This window comes from Python bivittatus, unplaced genomic scaffold (assembly GCF_059951505.1).
Source record: "Python bivittatus isolate LINGU-HERP-01145 unplaced genomic scaffold, Pbiv_v1 ctg000610_np1212, whole genome shotgun sequence".
Classification (NCBI taxonomy): domain Eukaryota; kingdom Metazoa; phylum Chordata; class Lepidosauria; order Squamata; family Pythonidae; genus Python; species Python bivittatus.
This window is the reverse complement of record NW_028277088.1, coordinates 28,953,033-28,979,272: the sequence shown is the minus strand read 5'-3', so window position 1 is coordinate 28,979,272 and position 26,240 is coordinate 28,953,033. Positions and strand designations below refer to the sequence as shown.

The 26,240-nt window shown below is 37.0% G+C and overlaps 1 protein-coding gene across 4 annotated transcripts in view; it reads left to right on the top strand.

Annotated features, from left to right (window-relative positions):
- The window catches only part of SNX13 (sorting nexin 13), an 84,267-nt gene that overhangs the window by 16,353 nt on the left and 41,674 nt on the right, over positions 1-26,240 (top strand). For 3 of the 4 annotated variants that reach the window (XM_007437974.4, XM_007437973.4, XM_015889798.3), the window contains exons 2-5: positions 13,305-13,417; positions 15,801-15,903; positions 19,783-19,872; positions 23,448-23,569. In XM_007437974.4, coding sequence (XP_007438036.1) covers positions 13,305-13,417; positions 15,801-15,903; positions 19,783-19,872; positions 23,448-23,569 — 428 coding nt within the window. Of the gene's footprint in view, positions 1-4,700; positions 4,933-13,304; positions 13,418-15,800; positions 15,904-19,782; positions 19,873-23,447; positions 23,570-26,240 lie in introns of all 4 variants that reach the window. The other variant, XM_088150670.1, reaches the window with a different exon arrangement.

Below are 26,240 nucleotides of genomic sequence, written 5' to 3'. Positions count from 1 at the left end.
GACCCTATCCTATGTTTTTTATGCAGCTTTCCGAATATAATCTTTACTTCGATGTGAGTTCCCTGAATTTATTATGCTTTTGTAAGGATCCTTTCCAAAATACCCTGTTCTCTGTAGGCAACACTATTAATTTGTTATTCTCTATACCACAACAAAATCTATTTTGTAGGTCATGGCATTTTAAGATAAAGAGAAATCTTGATAATTTTTCTAATGACCATATGGGAGAGCTTGTTATGATTTAAAATAGACTTGTGAGAATTTATAAAAAAAGTCCCAGCATGCTAAAAGAATGCCCAAGATATACTGAACATGCCCCAGGGCTTTTCAGTATGTTCTGTGATACACAATCTGCATTTAACACTTAACATGTTCTTTGACAACTCATATGCAGTGTTCTATGGATGAAAAAATGTGTCAAAGCTACTGTTTTACCATATTATTTTAACTTATGGTGATACTCTTGGCTGAAACTGTAATTTAATAATGAAACATAGTGTCTTTCTTTACCAAAAAAAGTAAAACTAGTAGTCAAGGTAGTGTGCAAATATATGAATTGGTACATAACTTTCGTGATATTATTCTATAGCTTTTTTAAAAAATTAGAAGCCGATTAAAAGATGAAGTTTTGCCCATTAGAAGAAACACAACGAACTTAACAGATAACACTTGGTCTACCCAAACTTTAGTATATGTTAATGTGACACATAATTCACTAAGTACAGTGGGGCAAAAAAGTATTTAGTCAGCCACCAGTTGTGCAAGTAATCCCCCTTAAAAAGATGAGAGAGGCCTGTAATTTTCATCATAGGAATACCTCAACTATGAGAGACAAAATGGGGAAAAAAATCCAGAAAATCACATTGTCTGATTTTTAAAGAATTTATTTGCAAATCATGGTGGAAAATAAGTATTTGGTCACCTACAAACAAGCAAGATGTCTGGCTCTCACAGACCTGTAACTACTTCTTTAAGAGGCTCCTCTGTCCTCCACTCGTTACCTGTAGTAATGGCACCTGTTTGACCTTGTTATCAGTATAAAAGACACCTGTCCACAACCTCAAACAGTCACACTCCAAACTCCACTATGGCCAAGACCAAAGAGCTGTCGAAGGACACCAGAAACAAAATTGTAGACCTGCACCAGGCTGGGAAGACTGAATCTGCAATAGGCAAGCAGCTTGGTGTGAAGAAATCAACTGTGGGAGCAATAATTAGAAAATGGAAGACATACAAGACCACTGATAATCTCCCTCGATCTGGGGCTCCACGCAAGATCTCACCCTGTGGGGTCAAAATGATCACAAGAACGGTGAGCAAAAATCCCAGAACCACATGGGGGGACCTAGTGAATGACCTGCAGAGAGCTGGGACCAAAGTAACAAAGGCTACCATCAGTAACACACTATGCCGCCAGGGACTCAAATCTTGCAGTGCCAGACGTGTCCCCCTGCTTAAGCCAGTACATGTCTGGGCCTGTCTGAAGTTTGCTAGAGAGCATTTGGATGATCCAGAAGAGGATTGGGAGAATGTCATATGGTCAGATGAAACCAAAGTAGAACGTTTTGGTCTAAATTCAACTCGTCGTGTTTGGAGGAGAGAGAATGCTGAGTTGCATCCAAAGAACACCATACCTATTGTGAAGCATGGGGGTGGAAACATCATGCTTTGGGGCTGTTTTTCTGCAAAGGGACCAGGACGACTGATCCGTGTAAAGGAAAGAATGAATGGGGCCATGTATCGTGAGATTTTGAGTGAACACCTCCTTCCATCAGCAAGGGCATTGAAGATGAAACGTGGCTGGGTCTTTCAGCATGACAATGATCCCAAACACACCGCCCGGGCAACGAAGGAGTGGCTTCGTAAGAAGCATTTCAAGGTCCTGGAGTGGCCTAGCCAGTCTCCAGATCTCAAGCCCATGGAAAACCTTTGGAGGGAGTTGAAAGTCCGTGTTGCCCAGCGACAGGCCCAAAACATCACTGCTCTAGAGGAGATCTGCATGGAGGAATGGGCCAAAATACCAGCAACAGTGTGTGAAAACCTTGTGAAGACTTACAGAAAACGTTTGACCTCTGTCATTGCCAACAAAGGATATATAACAAAGTATTGAGATGAACTTTTGATATTGACCAAATACTTATTTTCCACCATGATTTGCAAATAAATTCTTTAAAAATCAGACAATGTGATTTTCTGGATTTCCCCCCCCATTTTGTCTCTCATAGTTGAGGTATACCTATGATGAAAATTACAGGCCTCTCTCATCTTTTTAAGTGGGAGAACTTGCACAATTGGTGGCTGACTAAATACTTTTTTGCCCCACTGTATATTCAGTTGAAATCAATGGGATTTAAATGTACCCAGCTCTGACAAGATGATGCCCTTGACTTTTAATGTTTCACTTTATCTTGGCTCCTGATTGGACAACAAAAGAAAAGATAGATTTAATTTTGTTTCATTCATTTTGACCCCAATAGCAGCTGCAAAGACATGTATGTAACTGTCATATTCACATTGTTAACATTTAAATAATTAACTCTGTATCTTGTCAAAAATTCAAAAACTCAACAACAGATAAGCAGGATTCTGGATATTACTACAGCCTATCCTGGTTCATAGCCAGTATGATCATTTTTTTTCTCAAATGCTCTGCAAATATGTCACATTAGGCCTCCAAACCACCTAGGTCCTAAGCCACAATTACAGACCATTTCAGAACCGCTTGTCTAGTCATCTTTGCTGTTGTGATAGGTGACAGTGTCAGGAAAAAAGATGGGACATTCCTATCATTCCTAGAATTCTCAACAGTTTTTCATGTATTCACACCATTATATCCTTCAGGATTAGATTGTGGTTAGATTTAGAGACATTTTGGCAGTAATTCTATTCTTACCTGAAGAGTTTATTCCAGGAAGACTACTGCTCAGTTCCTTGGTATTTTATGCTATTTGTTCTATAGGGTTCTGTGTTATTCCATGTACTATTTAGTATCCATGTGAAATGATTGATTGAGGTAATCTGAGGTATGGAATGAGTTGTCATCAGTTTGTGGGTGTTACCCAACTTTATCCTTCTGGACAATTGGAAGAGAAGTGGTAGAAGTATTAAATCAGTGTGTTAAAAGTATTAAACCATGTAATGACAGGGTGAAGTCCAATAAGCTTGCCAATCCAGACAAGTCAGGTACTTTGAGTAGATGAGTAATCTGCTCAAAAAAATGATGTTCATCTTATGCTAGAAGAAATTACACTTATCTAATGGAACAGGGTTTCTTGATCTCTCTTTGTTGCTAGGAGTGGGTATGCTTTTGTTTCACTGAGCAACTTTTATCAGCTTGGGTTGGAATACTAGTGATGACTGTTCTTAGACAAAACTAGACATCAGTTATCCATGCTTTGTAAAGGTTAGATATTACAATGTGTTGTTTATATGGCTGTCTTTGAAGATTGTAAACTGCATTTAGTATACTTCGTGGCTGCTAAATTGCTAGATTGGACAGAGTGTTATAGCTTTGTTATGTCAATTCTACTTACAACTAATTCAAAAATTTTACTTTACCATTTATGTCATTTACAGTTTAGAACCATGGTATTTAAGGTACCTGTTTCCTTACAATAACCACATGTACATTAATAACTTAAATTGAGGGCCTTTTCAATTGTGTACTAAACATGGCTTATTTATGGGGTGTTCTTCCTGAGGCAATTTATATGATGACTGCTTTATAAATCTTTAAGCAGTTGGTAAAGATTTTGTAAGTTTCAAGTTTTCTAAATGCCATTTTATACCATTTAACTGTATTACACAATTTTTATAACTTTGAGACTGCTGTTTTCATGTTTTTATTTTTAGGAGTTTGCATTTCTCCTTTTGTTTCTCTGATTTATATTAAGGCAACAAGAGAAGAATGACACAATAAATGAATGTTTGTACTGAGTACTCATTGCCAATAATAATTCTAATAATAAATTGTTATTAAAAATATTTAATTTGAATATGTGCAGTATTTGCCATAGGAGTCAGGTCTGTAACCACTTTCTAGCCCACTGATAGGCAGTCTGTTGAAAACATTGTAATTTATTTGTTGTTGAACACTGAAACTTTTTGCCATTTAAGTGTTCAACAATAAATAATAACAATGTTTTTAATATTAAGTGATAATAAAATGATAATTAAGAAGCGATTATGTCAGGTCATTTCCAAATAAGTACAGCTCTAATTCTGTATGCATTCTTAATTTACAGTACTTGAATAAATCAGGGGAAGAGGAACACTAATGGTCTTGCAGTTCCTAGCCTGATGCCTTAACCACTGTACCAAACTGGCTCTCATATGGGTCTAGTAATCTATAAAATGAATTATAAATAATTTTAGTAATCTGTACAATTTTATAGATTACTAAAATTACTCCAAATACTATTTCTTCCTTGTAGTCTATATGCATATACTGACAGAATATTTTGTATTCAACACTAAAATAATGAAATTTTCTGATTTCTGCTTATGCTTTGCATGAATTTATTTATAATTTGGCATGAGCATCTCTGTTTTTAGTGAACTGGTTTGATCTACAATAACATCTCTGTCTCATTTGTCAAAGATGTTTGCTGTACATCTTACATCTGAACAGCTTAATGTTATATATATTTAAAGCTGCAGCATAAGTTGTTTGCTCATTTGATAATATGGTTTCTCTACAGGTTTCTTTGAATTTTGCAGATATAGGTAGTCCTGTAATTAATGGCCACACATTCAGCAACCATTCAGAGTTACAGTGGTGTTGAATGAGTGGTGGTTATGACCAGTCCTGGAAGTTCTGGCTGGCCCAACACCCCTGCGGTCATGTGATCGCAATCTGAGTGACTTTCCCTGCCAGCATCCAACAAGCAAAGTCAGAAGGGAAGCCAGCAGGGAATATTGCAAGTTGCTCAGGTAAGTGTTCCCCACCCATGCACCCTCCCCGAGCCTCATGGCTCTTGTGTCGTGCCTCCCCGGCGACGTGCACACCCTTCCCGACCTGGCAGCAGCCACCCCAGGCCCTGCCACTGACATACACAATCCACCCAGCAACAGCCACTCCAAGCCCCACCATGCTCATGCTTCACCTCCCTGCTGCTTGTACACCCTGTCCCACCTGGCAGCAGCCACTTAACTGCCTGCTGGCCTGCTTGCGAGTCACCTGAGATTTGCAAATTCCTGCTGGCTTCACCACTGACTTTGGTTGTTGGAAGCCAGCAGGAAGTTGGGAGGAGGTGCTTGCTCAACGACCCACGATACTCACTTTAACAACAGCAGTGGGGACTGGCCCAAGAAAGAATCTTAGCAATGGAGCAAGCTGGATTTAGATCAAATTTTGCAATTGCTGATCGATACATCACTGCACCATTTCTTTGTGAAGCATTTTAACCCTCCTGGAGGTGCTTTCTATGCTGGTTTCACAGATCTGAAAATGATATTTGATTCAATCCTTCCTGAGAAGTTGTAGTTGCTTCCTCAATTAATAGCCAACTTCTGCAGCTAATTATGATGTTGCATGAAGGGACTGTAACACAGGTCCAATGCTCAAATAGTGGAGACTGATCCTATTCCAACTTCTAAGGGAGTGAAATAAGGATTGATTGATTGATTGATTGATTGATTTGATTTGATTTGATTTGATTTGATTTGATTTGAATGGCTGCCCATCTTAAAGCACAACTCTGGGCAGCTCACAACAACAATAAAACCACAAAAACAATGAAAAAAACAGCACCTAGGGTGGACGTGGATGTATCCTGGTCCTTCTTTTATTTAATGTTTACATCAACAAATAAAACTGAGATACTAGAAGTCAACCATATGAAAACCAAGATGGTTATATTCACCAAGCGATGTGCTTAACCATTACCATATTTGGAAGATAAGTAACTACCAAATTGAGCAGGTGAAGGTTTTCAAATATCTTGGCATCTGTTTACAGTCATCTTTAGAGCCTTCACCAGAGAGCTAGGTCTTTACATAATGTGTCCGAAGTAGGATAATTTGAGCCTGGTCATATAAATTTCAAATAAAGTCTTTCTTTGTTTCTTGAAAATCAGGGCTGATAAGCAAGTTGCTTGGTTTTATTTTTGTTTTATGCTTTAGATTTTTTAAATCCTTTTATTGTTTTTATAAATAACTCAAGGCAGTGAACATACCTAATACTCCTTCCGCCTCCTATTTCCCCACAACAACAATCCTGTGAGGTGAGTTAGGCTAAGAGACAGTGATTGGCCCAAAGTCACCCAGCAGGCTTTCATGCCTAAGGTGGGACTAGAACTCACAGTATCCTGGTTTCTAGCCTTGTGCCTAGACCAAACAATTGCTGTCATAGCTCGAGGACTACCTGTACTGCATAGTGAAGATGATAAGGAAATTTCTATTAGCAAGTTGTTTATACCTACTTCCATTTTTTTAAAAAAAATTAGTTTTCAGCTTAAAGTACACCTAGTTCTGGGGTAAGAGTTGCACTTGGTAAGATTATAAAGTCCTTTGGCTTCAAATATGATGGAAACTGTATTAATTTGTGGTTGATTGAATCAGTAAGCAAGACAAATTTGCCTGTCATGGAAAGTTAGGATACTTGGGAATTCTTCTTTACCAACAGATTTATAGTGTGTGGTCATGGCTACTGGCTCCTCCTGAAAGCAGGCACAGTTGACAAGTTATAAAGGTTTCCTTCCAGGGTTTATTTAATGTGTCATCCTTATGTAGCAAGTCAGACAGCAAAGATTAAAAAAAAAAAAAGTAGTTTCTTTCTCTGGTTGTTATCTGAACCAAAGGCTATAATATACGTAGTATACAGTTAATATATTTAGTGCCATCAGTAAGATTTTGTTGCACTGTAATTTTCATGTTGTAAGAAGCAGGTATGATTCCAGGAATATTGAAAGGATCACACATTGTATTTCTGTTGTAGGAGCCATGGTCCATTAAAAATAAATTATATACAGAAAAGTTACTTGGAAATCAATTATATGTTTGTTATTATAAAATGTAAGAAAAACACTAAATAATACAGGTAGTCCTCACTGACCAACTGCCTCGTTCAGTGACCATTCAAAGTTATGACAGTGCTGAAAAAATAACTTTGCAACCAATGCCCTTTGCAGTATCTCTCAATCATGTGATCACCATTATGATTAGGACAACATGTACTGATCCATTTTTTCTCCCCCCCCCCGAGTGGAGAGATTGGAGAGGAAGGGATTATAACACAGAAAGCAGGCACACAATGGGGAATATACATTGAAAGGAATGCGGTATCGCTGGCAGCCCCAAACGTGGTGTATTCTCCATTGTGTGCCTGTTTACTCTCTTGTAATCCTTCCTCTCCAATCTCTCTGCTCTGGGGGATGGGGGAGACAAAAAAACAAGTGATCTCTTTAGGCAATCTCTCCTGCGTCTGACCTGTTTTCACAAGTCATCTTGAATTAATCAAGATTAATTCTCCATTGCTCACAGTGGGAAGAGAATAAGCATAATGTAGCTGATAAGTCATAATTCAGTATAGCAAAGTAACTTCTGCATCACATCTTATTACAAGACCATTTTCCCCCTCAAAAGTGGTTATTTAAAAAAATAAAATTGTTTAACGAAAAGATAATTGTATCCCAATGGGAGCATGTAAGTTCTCATTTCAGTAATATGATTGATAGGGTTAAATAAACAATATATGTGTTATATTTGTTATACCTCTGGCGCATGTTTGCTTATAGAAAATGAAAACTCATGGGGCAGTGATAAGGTGCTTATGAAATGGGATGAACTATAAATTGCTGACTTGAAAAATAGTGAACTCTTGCAAAAAATGAGGAACTGCAGCCAACTTCATTTTTCTGAATAGATGAAAATGATTAAATTTGCCATTTTTCCATGCATATTATGTGTTACAACCAACATATGTACAGAAAAGGGTATAGTCCTTTTTTATAGTTTTAATTATTATTTTAATAGTGCAGTTTTACTGGTTCTGTTTCATTTAAATTATTTTGTTTTATTGTGAATGTCATCCTTACATATTCCAACTTCTAGACTGACCTATAGCAGTGTGAAAAAAACAGTAAGCAATTCAAGTTGGTAGAGTTTCTGCCTTGTTGCATTAAGTGGTAGATGCAAAAGATTGATTTTAGTTTTTGTCTTTATGAATTGTAGTTTTGTTACTGTTGTGAGCCACTCAGAATTGTGCTCTAAGATGGGCAGCCATACAAATCGAATGAATGAATGAATGAATGAATGAATGAATGAATGAATGAATGAATATTACCACCCTGCCTTCAGTGTCAAAAAATGACAATATAAAAGATAAACTGTGTAGCTTCTAAATCCCTACAGAAAATGAAGTGCAAGCATTTGATTTGTATTACGGAGTCTGTTTCTTTAAGAGCATTCTTTTCACATAATGTACTCTGTTGCATCCTTTGCTTCTATTGCTTCTATTCTTTATTGCATTAAATACATTCTTTACATATATCTATAGTCATTGAGGGAGAAAATTTATAAGTATTTAATGTCTATACAAGAGAAATTTGGAGATACCTTCCCTCCAATTCTTAGAGGACGTAATTGCCCATGTGCCAAAATATATTGGGATCCAGCTTCTGCATAATTATCAGAATATCTACACCCAGTTCTGATTGTGAGCAAAGGAGGGGATTATATCTTACCAATTTCCCCCACAATCTGATTTCTGAAAAAAGAGATTTCACCAATGTTAAAAAGATTGATTTGTAAAAAAAGTAAATTTTAATATCTTAGAGCCAGTACGGTGTAGTGGTTATAGTGTTGGAGACCATTAAAAAAACTCACTGGGGGCTGCCCTTGAAGAGTATCCAGAAGCTTCAGCTGGTGCAAAATGCAGTGGCATGGCAGTTATATGTACACCTAGAATGGCACACGTTACACCTCTGCTCCACAAACTGCATTGATTGCCAGTTTGCTTCCAGGTCCAATTCAAGGTGCTGGTTTTGACCTTTAAAGTCCTTCATGGCATGGGGCTGGGTTATTTGAGGGACCACCTCTACCTGATTACATCCACCCATCCCATCAGGTCTGGCAGAAGGGTATGCTGCGGATCCTGTCTGTGAAAGAATTTCATCTGGCAGGACTTAATAGATGGGCCTTTTCTGCCATGGCACCCGCCCTGTGGAACATCATCCCCTGCCCCCTGAGATGAGATTTGCCCCATACTTGACATCCTTCTGGAAATCCCTTAAAGCATGGCTGTGTCAACTAAAACATGGCGATGTCAGCAGGCCTGGGGATCTCAAAGAAATGGCAATTTGATGAGATGGCTGCATTGTTTATAACATCAGTTTTCTCCACTATCTTGTTATTAATACTATTGTTGATGTCTTTTAATTGTAGTTTTTAACATTTAGTTTTTTATTGTAAGCTGCATAGAGTCATTTTATGATGAAATGGGCAGCTATATAAATGTGATAAATAAAGTACTCAACTGTGGATGTTTTAGCTTAGCCTATGTCAGGTAGAGTGGTATCATGTATGTTACAGAGAGCATTTCTGCACCCATAAAATACTTCATTATTACTAATTTTTCTGATAAGGGAAGTAGGGTAAGATGATAGCAGTATAGTGTCACCAGAGAAGCCCTGATGGGATTTTAAGTCTAATTTTTGTAGTTATGTTAAAACAGTAGAACACTGAATGCACCTGTTGTTTTTTATTTTCCAATACAGATCAGTAAAAAATCACTCAGTTAAATTTTCATTGTTAAAATCTTGGGGGATTGAATGGGATCTGGAAGCTACATACATACATGCACACAAGTATTAGGGGCCTACAAGGGCTGCCCATCCTTGTCTTAGAAGTAAAAGAGAGGCTGGATTTCCTATATTGTGTACATATGTAACAGCAAAAAATTGGAGTCAAATAAAGGGGTTAGAAAGAAAAAAAAGCCCTTCACAGAATCTCCAGGGAAAGAAATATAATGCATAATAGATTCAGTAGCGTAGTACTGAATCTCTTCTTCCTCAGCTAAAATTTTGAGGCTGATTATCAGATGAAACTAGCTTATTCAGTCAGAGGAAAAAGTATTATTGATTAGGGTCAGCTGATAATTATTCCTTCTATTGGCTTGGTACAGAAGTAAAAACAGAACAGACTGGGGAAAAAAATACAGTTATATCTAACTATGTACCAATATAACTATGATTCTTGAGGCTAATAATGTGTGTTGGGGGACATAAATACATTCAGACACTTAGTAACCTATATGTACATAATGTGTTTTTGTATTTATATTACTGTGTAGGTATGCAGTCAGTAAGACTTTCCTGATAGTTGACAATGAATCCCATGCCTGGAAAATCAATAACTATCACATTGAAGTTTCAAATATCTTGGCATCTACTTCCAGGCATCTCCTCCTTGGAAGCTTCACTCTTCAATCCTTTCATTGTGAACTCAAACAGCCTCTAATGCAATTATGAGATATTCAACCCATAAGCGTTACAATTACGTGCCTGCAGCAATTAAATTTTTTGAAGCCAAAATGCTAAATGTTTTGCTGAATGGCACACAGTATTGCATTTACAAGGATATCTGTGCCATAGAAGCTGTATAATTTAAATTTCTAAGATCCTTGTTTTGAGTTCCCTGTTCCGTTGGTAACATGCTTGTCCAGCTAGAACTTGGCTCTGTCTTAGACGAGGCTCAATTACGATTCTGCCAGTTGAAGTATTGGCTTAAACAAATTTTGGGAGGTGAATCACTAGCCCAATTAGTTCTGAGAGACAGCAGTCTTCATGGAAGGAACAAATACCTGGCTCATCGTGTATCCATGCTAGGCTTGGATGAAACCTGGACAGAGCTTAAGCAGAGAATTTTAAATCTTGATTTACAAAGAGACAAAACCAACACTTCCCATCACTGTATCATTTATTGATCTCACAGGAGGGCTTTCACATTGGCATGCTTGGACGCTCTCCCCCATTAGTACTGTTCACCGAAGACATTGGTATCCCTTGCCAAGAGCATTCATGTATTATTTCAGACTCTGAAATAAAGACAGTAGATTGCACAGGCTTCTGAAATGCCATATCTACCACTTTTGGAGGGCAGAGTTATTCCCCCCCCCAACATATACAGATTATTCAGACTACTCTCATATGGCAATTGTGCACTACCTACTAAACAACCAGAAGTCTCCAGAATTGTAGCCAACTTTTGTAACATTGCTATGTAAATTAGAAGTTTTTGTACAAGCATGAATAGGTTTTTGTTTTTGTTTTCTTTTTAAATTAGATGAAGTGTAATGTAGTTTTATCTTTTGTATGCTTGGGCTATGACCTTATTTTAATAAACTAAAACTAACTAATGAATACAATAATTGATATCAAAATAAACATTAGAATTAGGATTAGGACATCATGCATGGCTGTTGTGGAGATTGTCTTTAGTAGTGAGACTTCATATAGATGTAATGCTGTCTAGTTTCCAAACTGCATTTAGAGATATACCTAATACATGCCTTCTTCCACTGCCTTTCCCTTTCTCTTTGTTTTGAAGCTGGCAATATTATTTAGGCCCTCTACAGACACTCCTTTACTAACTGCTTTTCATCTCATCTGTAGTTTCTAAACTGATTTCTAACCATGGTTGTGCACTTTTGCTACTAATCTATAGTTATAAAAAATGCCAGAGCATATATATTACTTAATAGTAAGTAATGCTTTGAGTTTTAAATGCAATTTTAAATTTATTTAGTATAAGGAATTGAAAAAAGATGTTACAAGGTTAATGTCTTAATTATTAATGGAAATAGTGTTCCTATTTGAATGTACTTTTGAGAAGGATTGGTCACATTCCAATTTGATTTCAAAATAAAGTTCATTTATTCCTGGGTAAACCATCTAAAGCTCATCAGGGAAGGTCATTAATAAGATTTGAAGAATAGTATACATCTTCATTTAAAAGCAAAGGAATTTTATCAGTAATATAAAACTTTTTGTATTCCATGCAACAGGTTTTCTTGAGATTCTGAAATTGTGAGATGATGATTTGGGATTTAAACTTAAATGTCATTAAGCTTTTTATGGTATAGAATTCCCTTTAAATCTACTTCAAGTTCTCAATAATTGATCATGTAGGTAATCCATAGGTGGCTTTACTGTCTTTTAAAATTACCCTGTCAATTGTAACCTTTCTGCATTGTGCTGGAAGTATTGCAAGCAAATTAATACATATTACTATCTTTGGTGGCAATGTGTGGTTAGTCCCTTTGGTCAAAAGTTATTGCACATTTTTTCCAATTTCTTCAAAAATCATAAAATTTATTTTGTTTTGTTTTCTGTTTTTCTGTATTTTCTAAGACATATACATTGATGCAATATAAGAAGTAGATTGTTAGCTACAAGTTTAGCTGCCAAATACAAGTAGTCCTTACTTACCAACCACAATTGGGATCAGCAACTCTGCCACTAAGCAATGCAGTCATAAAGTGAAATGTCATGTGACTGCACCAACTTATGCTGTCAGTTCCAGCTGTGGTTGTGAAGCAAATTGCCTATGGTTGTTAAGTGCAATGTCACATGACTGCAATTTGTGACTTCCTGATGGCTTCTCCGTTGACTTTGCTTGTCGGAAGCTGGCTGTGAAGGTCACAAATGGTGATCACGTGACTGATCATGGTTGTTAAGTGTCCAAATCACAATCATGTGACCACGGGGATGCTGTGATGGCCTCAACTTTAAGGATCAGTCGTAAATCTCCTTTTTCAGCACTGCCATAACTTCAAACGGTCACTGAAGAAGCAGTTGGTAAGCGAGGACTACCTGTACTAGAAAACTGAAATTCATCCTTGATTGGAGCAGTTGTATTTTAAAGTGTGTGAGAAATTTATTTGGTGGGAAAATTAGCATAACAAGGAGCTTTGGAAAAATCCTACAATGAAGGAAAATATTCAGCTTTGATAGTTGTTTATTATGTTGGCAGTATTTTTTCCTACTATATTATTTTCATCTGTATGAATGTCATTTTGGATAGAAATATTTAATGTGGATGTCTAAAAGTTCATATTTCTCTTTATAATTCAATTGTGTGTGCATGTATAATCTCAAGTTTATATTCTTATATCTTTACTTAATTTTTAATTCTGTGATTTTCTTCAATAAAAAGGGGAAAAGAAAAGAAAGACCCTGCCGATACGTTGCTGTGAAATAAATACTTGCATAAAGAGTTCACCTGATGTTCCATAGAAAATATTGGGGAAGACGTTATACTTAGATGTAAACATAAACATTGTTTTGTCTCTCATTTTATTCCAGACCAATCTTTCCATATGGGGATGGGGAAGCCTTGTTATTCTGCTTTTTCTAATTACATTTGGACCGTTTGCTATATTTTACTTTGCATTTTATATCCTCTGCTTTATGGGTGGGTAAGTATATCATTTGATGTGTTAATCAGGGTGAAGAAGTCTTAAAATTAAGATTGATGTTCTACAATTATTATTATGTTGGTTGCACATTCAGCCAGATGTTTATACTGAATTTGGCATTATTATTATTATTATTATTATTATTATTATTATTATTATTATTATTATATTAAATTAAGTTGATATGCCACCTAACTCCCAACAACTCTTGAGTTACAAATAAAAACATAAAAAACAACAAAATGCAGTTATAGACAAAAATGAAGAGTAAACATGACAAAGATGACAAAAACCCAGGCCCTGTACCATATGGGACTTTATAGGTAATGATCAGCATTTTGATTCGCATCTGGAAGCAAGATAGCAACCACTGCATCTCATGAAACAGAGATGTTACATGGGCATCTTTGCCTGCAACACTGCTTTCTGGACCAGCTGAAACTTCCCGGTGATCTTCAAGGGAAGTCCCATGTAAAATATGTTACAGTAGTCAAGCCATGAGGTAACCAGGGCATGAGAGGCTGTCTGAAGGGCCACTCAATTTAGGAAAGGACACAAGTGGAGCATCACATGAAGCTGTGTAAATGCCTTCTTGGCCATAGCTGTGATGTGCTTGTGAGCAGGAGCTGTAAGTCCAGGAAAACCCCCAGACTGCACCTCATCCTTAAATGAGGAAGGGCAACCCCATCCAAGGTCAGTGATGGAATATCCCCAAAAATTCTGGAAGAAGGTGCTGATAAACCACTTTTATACATTTGCAAGGAATCTACATGGACATCTCCATGAAGTCACCAGGAATCAAGCTTGCTTGAAGAGGCTTTACCCTTTCCCCCCCTTTACTCTTAGTGAAAAGTATCAGATCCACCTAAAGTTAAATTATTTAACTTAATGAGGTTAGACATTTACTTAGGCGAAAGACATAGTCACATTACAGTATAGTCCACAATTTCGTTAGGATTGTAGCTTATTGTGCTTAAGCAAAGGGCTGGTGCATGCTGCACAGTTGCTTCCCGATTGATTCTCCCTGTAATGATGAAGGATTAAATAAATTTGAAGACCCTGTAGATGGCTTGTTTAGAATTATGTGCAAACTGGGATTTTTGGTTTACTCTAGTCCTCCCAAGCCAGACTCTGAAACCAGGATTTATTCTTGGTTTCTGATTCTTAGTTTGAGAATGACAGGGAGAATGATACTATTTTGTGTACAGTGACAAAATATATAGGGCTTTCTGATTTTTGGTCATTAATTGCTGACAGGAGAGACTAAGTAATGTGCAAGAATGCCTTTGTGTGATCACATTTGTGAATTGGCCCAGTATCAAGTATATTTCAGTAAATTGCTTCAATATATCTGGGCATTGTTGATGAAGCATTGCTGTGCATTATACATTACATAAGATATCATCTCTCCGTATAATTAAGCTTAGATTTTAGGTCAAGAACAAACAAGTTGAAAATATGGAAATATGTAATACATATTTCTGTAGGAGACCATTGTATTTATATTTACCTTATTTGGGAGTTTTTCAGATGCTTTGCCCAGCCCTACTAACAATCCTTTTCAGGGAACATAAGTTTCTTAGATGAGTTTAAATGTATAAATATTTGTTACCTTCAACTTTTACTAGATAACCCGTGACCCAGTTGGGTCATCATTTCAGAGATATTTCCTTACCTAAACAGGTAACAGAGAAACAGAATGACCAAGGGGGAGCAAAAAAGCAGTGGCAGCGGGAACAACTTCTGATGTCCTGCCAGCTTCCCCACTGACTTTTCTTGTGGGAAACTGGCAGGGAGCATTGGAAAGGAGGATCACATGACCACAGCTCACCATGGCAACAATACTGAAGCAGCAGCAGCATGGTGGCACTGAAGTGGCAACATCTTTTCCAAATTTCAGTCCCAGATTTTGGACACATTCTATAAGTTAGTCCGTTTGAGGTACCTTGATTGAAAAAATGTTGCCCTATGTTCCACCATTTTGCCCAGTTGTAGGTTAGGAACAATCAGATACAAGAGTTTTAGTAGTGTATAGATGTACTCATTGAAACTACTTTCACTCTTTCCTGAATAGTTCTGATTTACTCAATTGTGTCTTTACCTCCATTTTAAAGTTTGCTATGGACAGTATTACAGAATTACAGCATAATTTTCAATTCCCTTTGGAAGAACAAAGCTCATTTTAAAGGCATTAAGGAGAATTTAGCTTCACTATATGTGCTTCTTTAATAAGAGTATTGTTTATATAGAGCATTTAGCACATAATAGAATAATTGTGGGAATGGTCAGAAAAGATGTATAGTTGATAACAGTAGTCATTCTTGTATTGGGAATGTTAGTCAATACATTATCTCAAAGTTTGTTACATAATTTATTTTTGTAGGGGTTTTGTGGTAACACTCTTGTTTGGAAAAACTAATTCAGAGAAGTACCTCGAACAGTGTGAACACTCCTTTCTTCCTCCAACTTCATTTGGCATTAATAAGGTAAGCCACAAGAAATAAATACTGGCATTATTTTTAATGTATTGTTTCTCTAAGGTGATTTTTTCTAAGTTTTACTATATACATTTTTCTCCAGTTAACTAATTTTTATGGGTAAACAAAATGTTTTTAAACATTTAAAATTAAATGTCATCAGCTACCGGTAATTAATTTATTGGCTTTTAAAGTGAATATCAGATAAAGGGAGAAGTTGAGTTGAGCAGCAAAATTGAAGCAACAGCTGAGTTTGGGTAGTGTTGCATTCCTGTAAAGAATGAAATAGGCCATTAAAGAGTTTTCAGCACTTATGTTTGACATGCATTTGAGTTCAAAGAGTCTTTTACCAGCTTTTTTCCCTATTTGCCAGTTGTAACCCTATCTAGAAAAAGTTAATTTTTCCACAGTATCAATGCTGTAATTTCATCAGTTCTAATTACTATTATCTCACCACACAGCTCAAGTCCCTCTGCTCTTACAGAACCCTGGTCTCTGAGCCACTTATGAGTAGCCTTTACTTCTTCCCTTCCAGGCTGTCCAGGGCAACGATAGATACCACCAGAGAAGTTATCTTCCCAGCATACTTACAGCTATATATGCTTCATTTATATAAGATCACTGATAAACTTTGAGAGTACTGGGCCATATGTCTGTTGTGACTGCCAATTTGACATTTTCTTGTTTTGCTCACTATAAGCATGGGGCACTTTTCTGGGTTCTGTTCTACTTCTCCAAGCTCCTATTTCTGCCCTGCATCAAGAAATTATGGTGGCTGATCTCAAAAATCTTGCCAGATATGTTCCCTTTGTGGCTCACTCTCTGGGGCATGCCCTCACCCCTGTTGCTTATATGACCAGATGGAGACCATACCTTTTTGCTCTCTGTATACAGGTGGCAGGCCCAGGCATGAAACTTCATGATAGATCAATGAACCTGAGTTCTTTGCAATTTGGAAGGCATTCCAAACCTTTCAAGCCTGTCTCCATATCCAAAGTATTTAGGATAATTCTGCAACAGTCTGGTACATATATTGACAAGATGGTAAAAATTGTACCCTTTTCTGGCATTGACATAGCTGTCACATCTTCTTTCTGACAGTCCTCAAGGTCAATCTGTTTGTATCACAGGCCAGTAGGCAATGGCTAACCTTTTGTAGTTGGGAATGGGGTAAACCCCATGTTTTTTGACAATGATTTTTTAAACTTGGAATGGATCCCTCTTTTATATGTTTCTACCCATTCCACTACTGATCAGAGACTTGATGATCAGTAGGGACTAGACCAGTGTTTTTTAAACTTGTTTCTCTAAGGACCCCTTCCACTTTTAAAAATTATGGAGGACCTCAAAAGAGCTTTTGTTTGTATGGGTTATATTTATCAATTTACCTTAAAAATTAAAACTCATGCATTTGCTACCGCTACTGCTTTTCATAGTTGTTTGGTGGAATTTTAATATTGTATTATTTTTCAATATAGGCTGGCAATAATTTTGATTTTGCAGAACCCTGAGAGGGTCTTGGGAGACACCCAAGGCTCCTAGGACCACACTTTAAGAAACACTGGGCTAGATCAAACTATATCCTGACCTTATCTATTCTTCATCTTTCATTCTCAATTCTTTAATCTTGACCTCAGTTCCTCAGTTTTACAGCTTGAAGGATTTAATTCTACAACTTTCTACTACAAAGTACTAGATTTGTAATTTGTTTTTTTGAAGCCACTTTTAAGGTTTCCTGATTAAATGGAAAAGCCTTGGAGACTTTGCCTGCAAAGAACAGTTAATGCTATACCAGCACCATCATATTTTGGCTTTCCTCTTGTACTTCAAACAGGGAACCTTGTTCAGTAAAGTTATATCTTCTGGCCATTTACTCCTTTTTTTTCTTTGTCAGGAAGTACTTCCCTTTTTTTTAATTCACTGATTTTTATGAAAGACGTGGCATACTTCTATCTTCCATTGTCTCTGCCAGTTCCGGCGTTTGGCCTCTCTTTTCTTTTCTCCATGATAATGTTGCTCCAATTAATTTCTTTTGGGGGAACCTAGCTTTCTTCATAATTATGACATTGGCTTATTGATTTGGAAAGTTTACTAAACATTCATAGAATCTAGGGTTGAAAAGGACCTTGGAAGTTTTCTAGTCCAACCTTCTGCCCAGGCAGGAAGCTTCAGACCATCCCAGACAAATGGCTAACTTTTGAAAAGATCTAATGACTACAGAAGTTATTTGCTTTTTTCAAGTTTGAATCCGTCTCTGTAAAGATTCCACTTATGGGTTCTTGGGCACTGTGGAGAATAACTCCATACCCTCTTCCCTCTGACAGCCCTTCAAGTATTAGAAGACTACCATATTCTCTCCCTTTAGCCTTCTCTTCTTTAGGCTAGGCATACTCAGTTTTTTAACCATTCTTCATAGGATTTAGCCTCCAAGAACCTCACAATTTTTGTTTCTCTTCTCTGCACTCTTTCCAGTTCCTCAGCATCTTTTTTGTATTGTATTTTTTTTTTTTTTTGGTAAAAAGTAAGTAGTCCTTCATCTAGACTTGTGTTCCTTCCAAAGTCAATTTTGGCCTTCTATTGTATCAATACGTCACAGGTAGTCCTTGGTTAATGACCACTCATTCAGTGACCATTTGAACGGTGTTGAATGAGTGGTACTTATGACCAGTCCTCGAAGTTTCAGCTGTCCCAGCACCCCCACAGTCAGATCATCACCATTTGTGACCTTCCCTGCTGGCTTCCCACGAGCGAAGTCAATGGAGAAGCCAGCGGGGAAGGCCGCAAGTCGCTCCTGTAAGTAGCTCCCACTCCCACCACTTTTTCTCCCAAGGAGCCCACTACAGAGTACAAGATTCTGAGGATCTAATACTCCGTAGCGTGTACCTGCCTGCCCAGCTGTGCTCACATGGTGCTGTGGCACCCACCTGCATGCTGTCCCACCTCCCGCAGCAGCCACCCTACACCCAGCCACTCTTATGCCACAGCAGCTGCTTACCCGCCCACTGGCCTGCTTGCAAGCCACCCAGGATTCACAACTTCCTGCTGGCTTCCACATTAACTTTGCTTGTTGGAAGCTGGCAGGAAGTATGAGGAGGTCCTCACTTAACAACCTGTAATCCTCACTTAACTATGGCAATGGGGACTGCCTGGCTTGCTTTTGCTAAGCAATGCAGTCACATGACATTGCGCTTTACAACCTCATCAGTTAGTGATGGAAATTCCACTCTCAGTTACCATTGATAATCGAGGACTACCTGTATATTAGAAATCTGTAAAGTTTTGTTTTAGGCAAACATATATTTTTTACTGTATTTACAAGTACATCTTTCCTCTTCTATCCATCTTATTGTGGAACATTTGCCTAATGAAAAGGTCTGAAGATCTCAAAAATGTGCATATTTTTGTGACCTTGGAATTAACCTACTAAAGATTACCATTATATGGATCTTGATATATTGTGTACATTTAGTACATTTTGATATATTGTGACCATTTGAAAAATGTGCAGTTATTGCTGGGAGAGTGGTATATTCATTCAGTATACTTCTGAAAAAGTAATGTATATGTGGATTTCCCCACATTTTTCCCCATATCATTCCTGTAAATAAAGTTGGCCTAAGTGTCATGGTCATGCATGAATCTAGGCCTGCCTGGTCCCAGTCCAACATTATTCTTTTTGCCACATTTTAAGTATGGGAATATTTATTAAGAAATAATAACAGTGCAGGAGAAAAATCTGAAAAGACGACTGCATTTGCAGTTAATCAGTAACTGATGTATTTGGGACTTCCTTAGTTATATTCACATTGTCAAGCATGGCCTTTGTATTTTATGTAAACTAAAATTGTGAACTAAACTGAAACTAACTTTGTATACTCTTTCCCAAAGTGTATAGAAGAAATGAAAGAGGAAAGCAAGCCCATTAAGATTGATAGGAGGTTAACCGGTGCCTATATAATTGATGAACCTCTGCAGCAAGTGAGTTGAAAAACACAGATTTTGAAAAAGTTTATTACTGTAATGTTCTGTGACCTTGATTATTAAGTGTTAAGGTTTTGATAAGAGAACAATCTAGATACTGAAATTGTAGGATATATAATTTGTTATGTTCCAGGTAACATGAGTGCCCTATCAATATGAATTACCTGTTCCCTTTCAAATCTGGAAAGGGAAATTCACAGCATAATATGATATATACCCTCTCCAGATGTTTTCTCCATATCCAAAAGTCTTTGACTCATGAATATCTTGAATGTATGTCTCTTTTTGTCAGTGTTTCTCGCTGTGTTGAACTTTGTCAAGCTAGGATGATACTTGTACTGGTAGACCTCGCTTAATGACTGCTTCGGGCAGCGACCATTCAAAGTTACGATAGTGATGAAAAAGTAACTTTGCGACCAATGCCTGTATTTATGACCTTTGTGGCATTTGTCTCTCAGTCACACATTCGCCATTACAGTCAGTTGGTGTGTTGTCCTGTGCCTGACCCGTTTTTTTTCTTTTTTTTCCCCACTCACAGAGCAGAGAGATTGCTTAAACAAGCGATCTCTTCCTGAGCTGCTTTTCTCCCTGGTGCAGTACTTCCCCAAAAGGTGCAAACCACAAATTAACAAGCTCAGTTCTGTGACCTTAGCTGGCTTACAACTGCTGCTTATAACTGACAAGATTTTAATCAGTTTCACACCTTCCTGAGTGCACTAGGCAGACAGCCAGTGCTAGCGCATTTTTTTCGATGTGTATTCCCCATTGTGTGCCTGCTTACTCTCTTGTAATCCCTTCCCCTCCAATGAATGTAAATACAAACATTAATTCCATTCTTGCTAATTATCCCAGCCCCAGGATGAGTGTTTCAAAGAGTGGGGGCATGTGGAAAAAGAAAAGCTGAAATAAAATTGTAAGCACAGTCACGGTCACATGATTTTCTGCTTAGTGGTCATGTCACTTAGCAACTCAGTTGCTGGTCCAAATTGTGGTTGCTAAAGAGGACTACCTGTATTACAATAACATTTGTTGTTTTTCTACTGAGGCTATGCTGTAAATTATCTTTAGCTTTTTTGTCTCTAATCTCTCTGGTCTGAAGGGAAAGGGAAGAAGATATTATGTTTGTCATTTAGCCTTGGCCACAACCTTGGTTAAAACATTTAGCAGAGATAGATGGCAAAAGCTAACAGAATTTGTAAATATAATATACAGTAGAACTGCTTGCTCCTCTGCTTGTATTATTCCTAGTGCCAGTTCACACTTAAGCTTGCTCTTGAAATTTCAGAAATGAAAGTCTTGCTCACACTATGATTGCTGTTACTATTTAGGTTTATAAAAGTTGTTTTGAAAAATTAATTGTTCTTATGGAGGAATATTTCAGAACTATTAGCAAAATTATTTGCAAAACAAGTATGCATTTTGAGCAGAATTTCTTGAGTATGATGACGTGTATGCTAGCAATTTAAATAGCTAGATGATAAAGCAGGTTTTGAATTCTATAAGTGTACTACATTATGTGTATGCTTGTCTGAATAGAGCTTAACCATAGACTAAGATATCACTATAGTTTGGCTTTACAAGCATGAGGAGATACGAACCTTATGTAGCTTCCTCATTCTACTACTTCTCCCTGTCTAATGGGGGAGAAACATTTTCCTTTTATCTGAGCTCAAGAAACTATGATTGAAGCAAACTAAATATTCAAAGTAAAATTCATACAAATAAGTAACTGGTGGATTGCTGCAAATCAGGAATGGAAACTTCAAACCATGCATTCTGTGGTAAGAGAGAATGGAACAACAGAACCTGATACACTACCTCTTGCTTGCCCAGGCAAACATGTGACTGAATTTACCTTAGGGTGTTGAATTTTATGGTTTTCTGCCTTCCAATCTTTGGTATCATTCCCAGAAAAATACTGGTAAGCTAGCTTATTATTTATTCATGACCAATGGCCACAACTGTTATATGGTACAAATAGACACAACGTAAGGTACTGTTAGATAAAAAATCAATTAGTAACATCTATAATGTCTATGAATTACATTAAAATGTAATTTATAATAATTAGGCCCAACACCTCCTTACAGCAGGTCCCACTGAGCAACTTTATTAGATATTTCAATAGAGCCATCTGCTAACAGGAATGTGTGTTTTTCTCATCTGGCTAGTCCAGTTGGTCAGTTAATGGAGAATATTAGTGCAGAACACCAGAATTGATATATGGAACAAAATATGTGGAACTTGCTTTATTAATTCTTCTAAACAGGGCTAGAAATGTTCTTGTAGAGTGATGTTAAGGGTCCAAAGCTATGAATAGTCTAGCTTGCGAGAAAGCAATTCTATACAAAACAAACAAAATATTAGTAAAACAATTCATTAACAGTTTTCTGCACAAGTTGTTCATGTAATAGTAGATATGCATGAACAGTATCCAATGTATTCATTTTCTTCCGCTCACCAAGTTACTGTGGTACCTTACAAGAGGTTTAAAACATCAAAATAGAAAAACCAAAAACAAAGAATAAAACAGCTGCATTGGGGGAAGACAGTAACCAACATTCCAGCAGGTTCACACATTATCCTAGTCCACTCTAACCTCTTACATAATTCCTTAATTCTAGGATTATGAGAATGAAAGTAAAAAACCAGAATAGTCCTCTGGTAAACTATAGAAACACTCTGATGGTATGCATACTGTGTAGCACACCGGCTGGTGTTCCCTGTTGGCTAGTATAAGTTACTGACACTTTTAAAATATATCACTTCATACATGTTTGGCTCCTTCTTGACTTCTGAAGTTTCTAGAGTATGAAAAAGCAGAAAATGTGGAGTTGTAAGGGCTTGGAAACTGAAAGGCAAGGTCCAAAGTACAATGGAACGAGTAGGGACTCACTTTTACTACTAGGATACATTCCTATCTGGACTTACTTGAATATGCTCCATTAAAGGCACAGGAGTGCAAGTTCATTGAAAGCAGCAGAATTCAAATCAGTACAATTGTATTGGGATGCTCTTGGCAATGGAAGTTTAAATGAAGATTGCGCACACACACACGCCCCATCAGGTGAGCAGACATAGGAAGAAAGGCAATTAAAAGAACTGCCTGTTGCTCTATTTATCCTGTGGGATCCAAGCTAAGGATGTAAAAATTGGTTTATAATAGTTCCGTATGATTTCTTCATATGCAAATCCATTCAGTTCAGTTCAGTTCAGAAGAGAGCACAACATAACTGTATCCCGTTGAGAGATTTTTCAGGATCTGTATTAGGTTAATCTGTTCAGAAATATAGACAAGATGAAATTCTCATTCATCCCTAATCTGAAAAACTGTAAAGTAGAGGTATTCCATAATTAACATTAAGTCATAAATATCCAAGATAGTAATCAGTTTTAACTGTTTTGAGGTTTCACAGATTTTCTATACATTTGTCTAAAATAATGCAAACGTAACTAATCCATTAGAAGCATAATTATTATTTATTTTAGGAAGTTGATTTGCTAAATATTGTGTGATGTAATGACTTTATGAATGTTTTCATGATTGATTTTTAAAAATTTATATATTTCAGATCATTCAATTTTCCTTGCGTGACTATGTCCAGTATTGGTATTATACACTAAGTGATGATGAATCTTTTCTTCTTGAAATCAGGCAGACTCTCCAAAATGCACTAATTCAGTTTTCTTCTAGGTAAGAATTATTTTGAGTAGTTTCAAACAGGTCTGTAAAGTTTTCTTAAAACTCTCCCAGTACTTTATAAAAGAAGGTTAAACACATTCATACAATTATAAGTGAATACCTTCAAAAGCATGTCATTTTACAAAAACTACCTAGGTGTTTCATGAAACAGTATTATTAATCTTCACAGAAAGAAAAATAAACATTTGTGGCATTGTTAAAACTAATGATATCATAAGCTTTAAAAGATCAAACCTATATCTTCAGATGAATTTTACTACAAACTTGATGTTACTCAACTTGAATTGGATATTCTGGCTGGGAAGAACAAGTTAGCTTCTTGAAAGGAGAGGAATACAGATTTTTTTTTTCCTGATATGTATCTGTGTATAAGCAATTGATCTCTGATATGAAAAAGCATTGTTGAAAATTTGCTTGTATCATATGGTGAAAGCTTAATTAACTCTGCCTTTTTTCCAAGTTAAAGTAACCAGTTCAGTTTCACTGTAATAAGCTTCTAGTAGGCATGAGGTGATATGGAAAATCATATTTAGAAAACATACTACTTAAAAAAAAATAAGCTGAACATAACTTTAGGGTATCTTTAGTACTTAATACTCTTAGTACTGTGAAAAATGATCCTACCTTTCTTGGAGGTTGTTCAGTTATTCACTTCTGTTCAGATGAATTGGCTTTAGTGTTTTCGCTGAAGAAACTGAACATTTTTTAAAAGCATAGTGTTATTTGCAATTTGCATTAAGATTGATGTGAAAAGTTAGCTACAACTTAAATATCTCTGGGTTTGATGGAAACTTAATAAACTTAATTTCAGTATTTAAGTGTAATTCAGTATATAAAGGTATCACTAATTAGCAATTTATGATTCATCATTATTGCTGTACAACATGCTCCTCATACAGGTAGTCCTCAACTTACAATCACAACTGGGGCCAGAACTTCCACTGCTAAGTAATGCAGTCATTAAGTGAGTTGCGCCCGCTTTTACAATCTTTTTTGCTGTGGTCATTAAGTGAATCACCATGATCATTAAGTGAATTATGCGGTTGTTAAACAAATTTGGCCTCCCTTATTGACTTTGCTTCTTGGAACCCCCCTGGGAAGGTTGCTGCAAACTGTAAATACATGCCGGTTGCAAAGCGCCCAGATTTTGATCATGTAACCGGGGGAACACTGTGACAGTTGTAAGTCACTTTTTTCAGTGCCGTCATAACTTCAAGTGGTCTTTAAACAAATGGTCATAAGTTGAAGATTATCTGTATTAAGAACTTTAGTTTGCATAACTATACAGAGGGAGCTTTGTGACATAAAAGGATTAACATAATAGTCAATTGGCAGAAAAACACAGTGCCAAGCCTCATGAGACCCTTTGTGCCGCCTCTTTGATTCTGTCTTGTGTGACAGACTTTGGAGAAAGCTGGAGGCCTCAATGATAAATTGGAGGCCTTTTTTTCATATATGAAACCTGCACAAAAATAATTTCTCTAAGGTCCTTTGTAATCCCCAAGGACATTTGATGCATTAACCCTCAAAATAAGGAAGTGAATGAGGGCTGTATATTGGCTCCTTTCCTGTTCAATTTTTATTTAAACTCTCTAGTCCAGGTGCTTAGAAACACCAAAAACCATTTCCTGCTTCTGGCCCTTAAATTCCATCCTTATTTTCTGCAAATAATATTGTCATTTTTTCATGTTGGTGGGAATAAGAGCATTGTGGTCCTTCACAATGTATTGTGAAAAAGAAAGGTTCACTGTAAATTACTTTAAAAACAAAGATAGAATCTTTTTTTTTTTTTTTTAAAAACAGTTTTACCATTGTTTTACCAAACAATATAAATGGCAGATTAGTTGCTGTGTTATTGAGCAGTGAGGTAATATAACTATCTGGAGGTTGTATATTAGGATTTGGGGAGATAGAATGCTCAAACCCTTCATGCCACAGCATTGGCCACTTAAGGTTTGGTAGGTTTTTTGTTTTTTAAATCACGTGGGTGGCCAATTTATACCCTCAGCCTTCTAGATTTTCCAGAGGAAAACAATTGCCCAGCTTCTTTATAGTGCAAGACATGCACCTATAATCAGGAAGACCTTCATCATTTTGAAACATTTTTGAGGGCAATACAGTGGTACCTCGGTTCACGAACGCTTCTGTTCACGAACAATTCGGTTCACGAACAGCTCCGTTTGCAAAATTTTGCCTCTGTTCGCGAACGCCGGATCGGGTTACGAACAGGATCCGCGGCCATTTTCCCTCCCGTGACACATGGTCGTGGCTTCCTATAGGGAGGGGGACTCTTCCCTCCAAGCAATATCCGCCTCCCCACCCACCTTCCTGTCCTCCATGCCAGAAGTCACGTCGAGCAAGGTTAGCTTTCCCTCTCTTCGTGCTGTACTTTGTGTCATATTTTTGCGGTTTAAAAAAACAAACAAACATATGGTTCAGAACGGATTAACCGTAATTACATTGAACCTTATGGGGAAATTTGATTCGGGACGCGATCAAAAATCGGTTGGCGACCAAATTCGGAGTGGTCAGAACGGATTAACCTTATTTACATTGAACCTTATGGGAAAATTTGATTCGGTTCACGACCAATTCGGTTCGTGACCAGAGTCACGGAATGAATTAAGTTCGTGAACCGAGGTACCATTGTATTTGATATTCT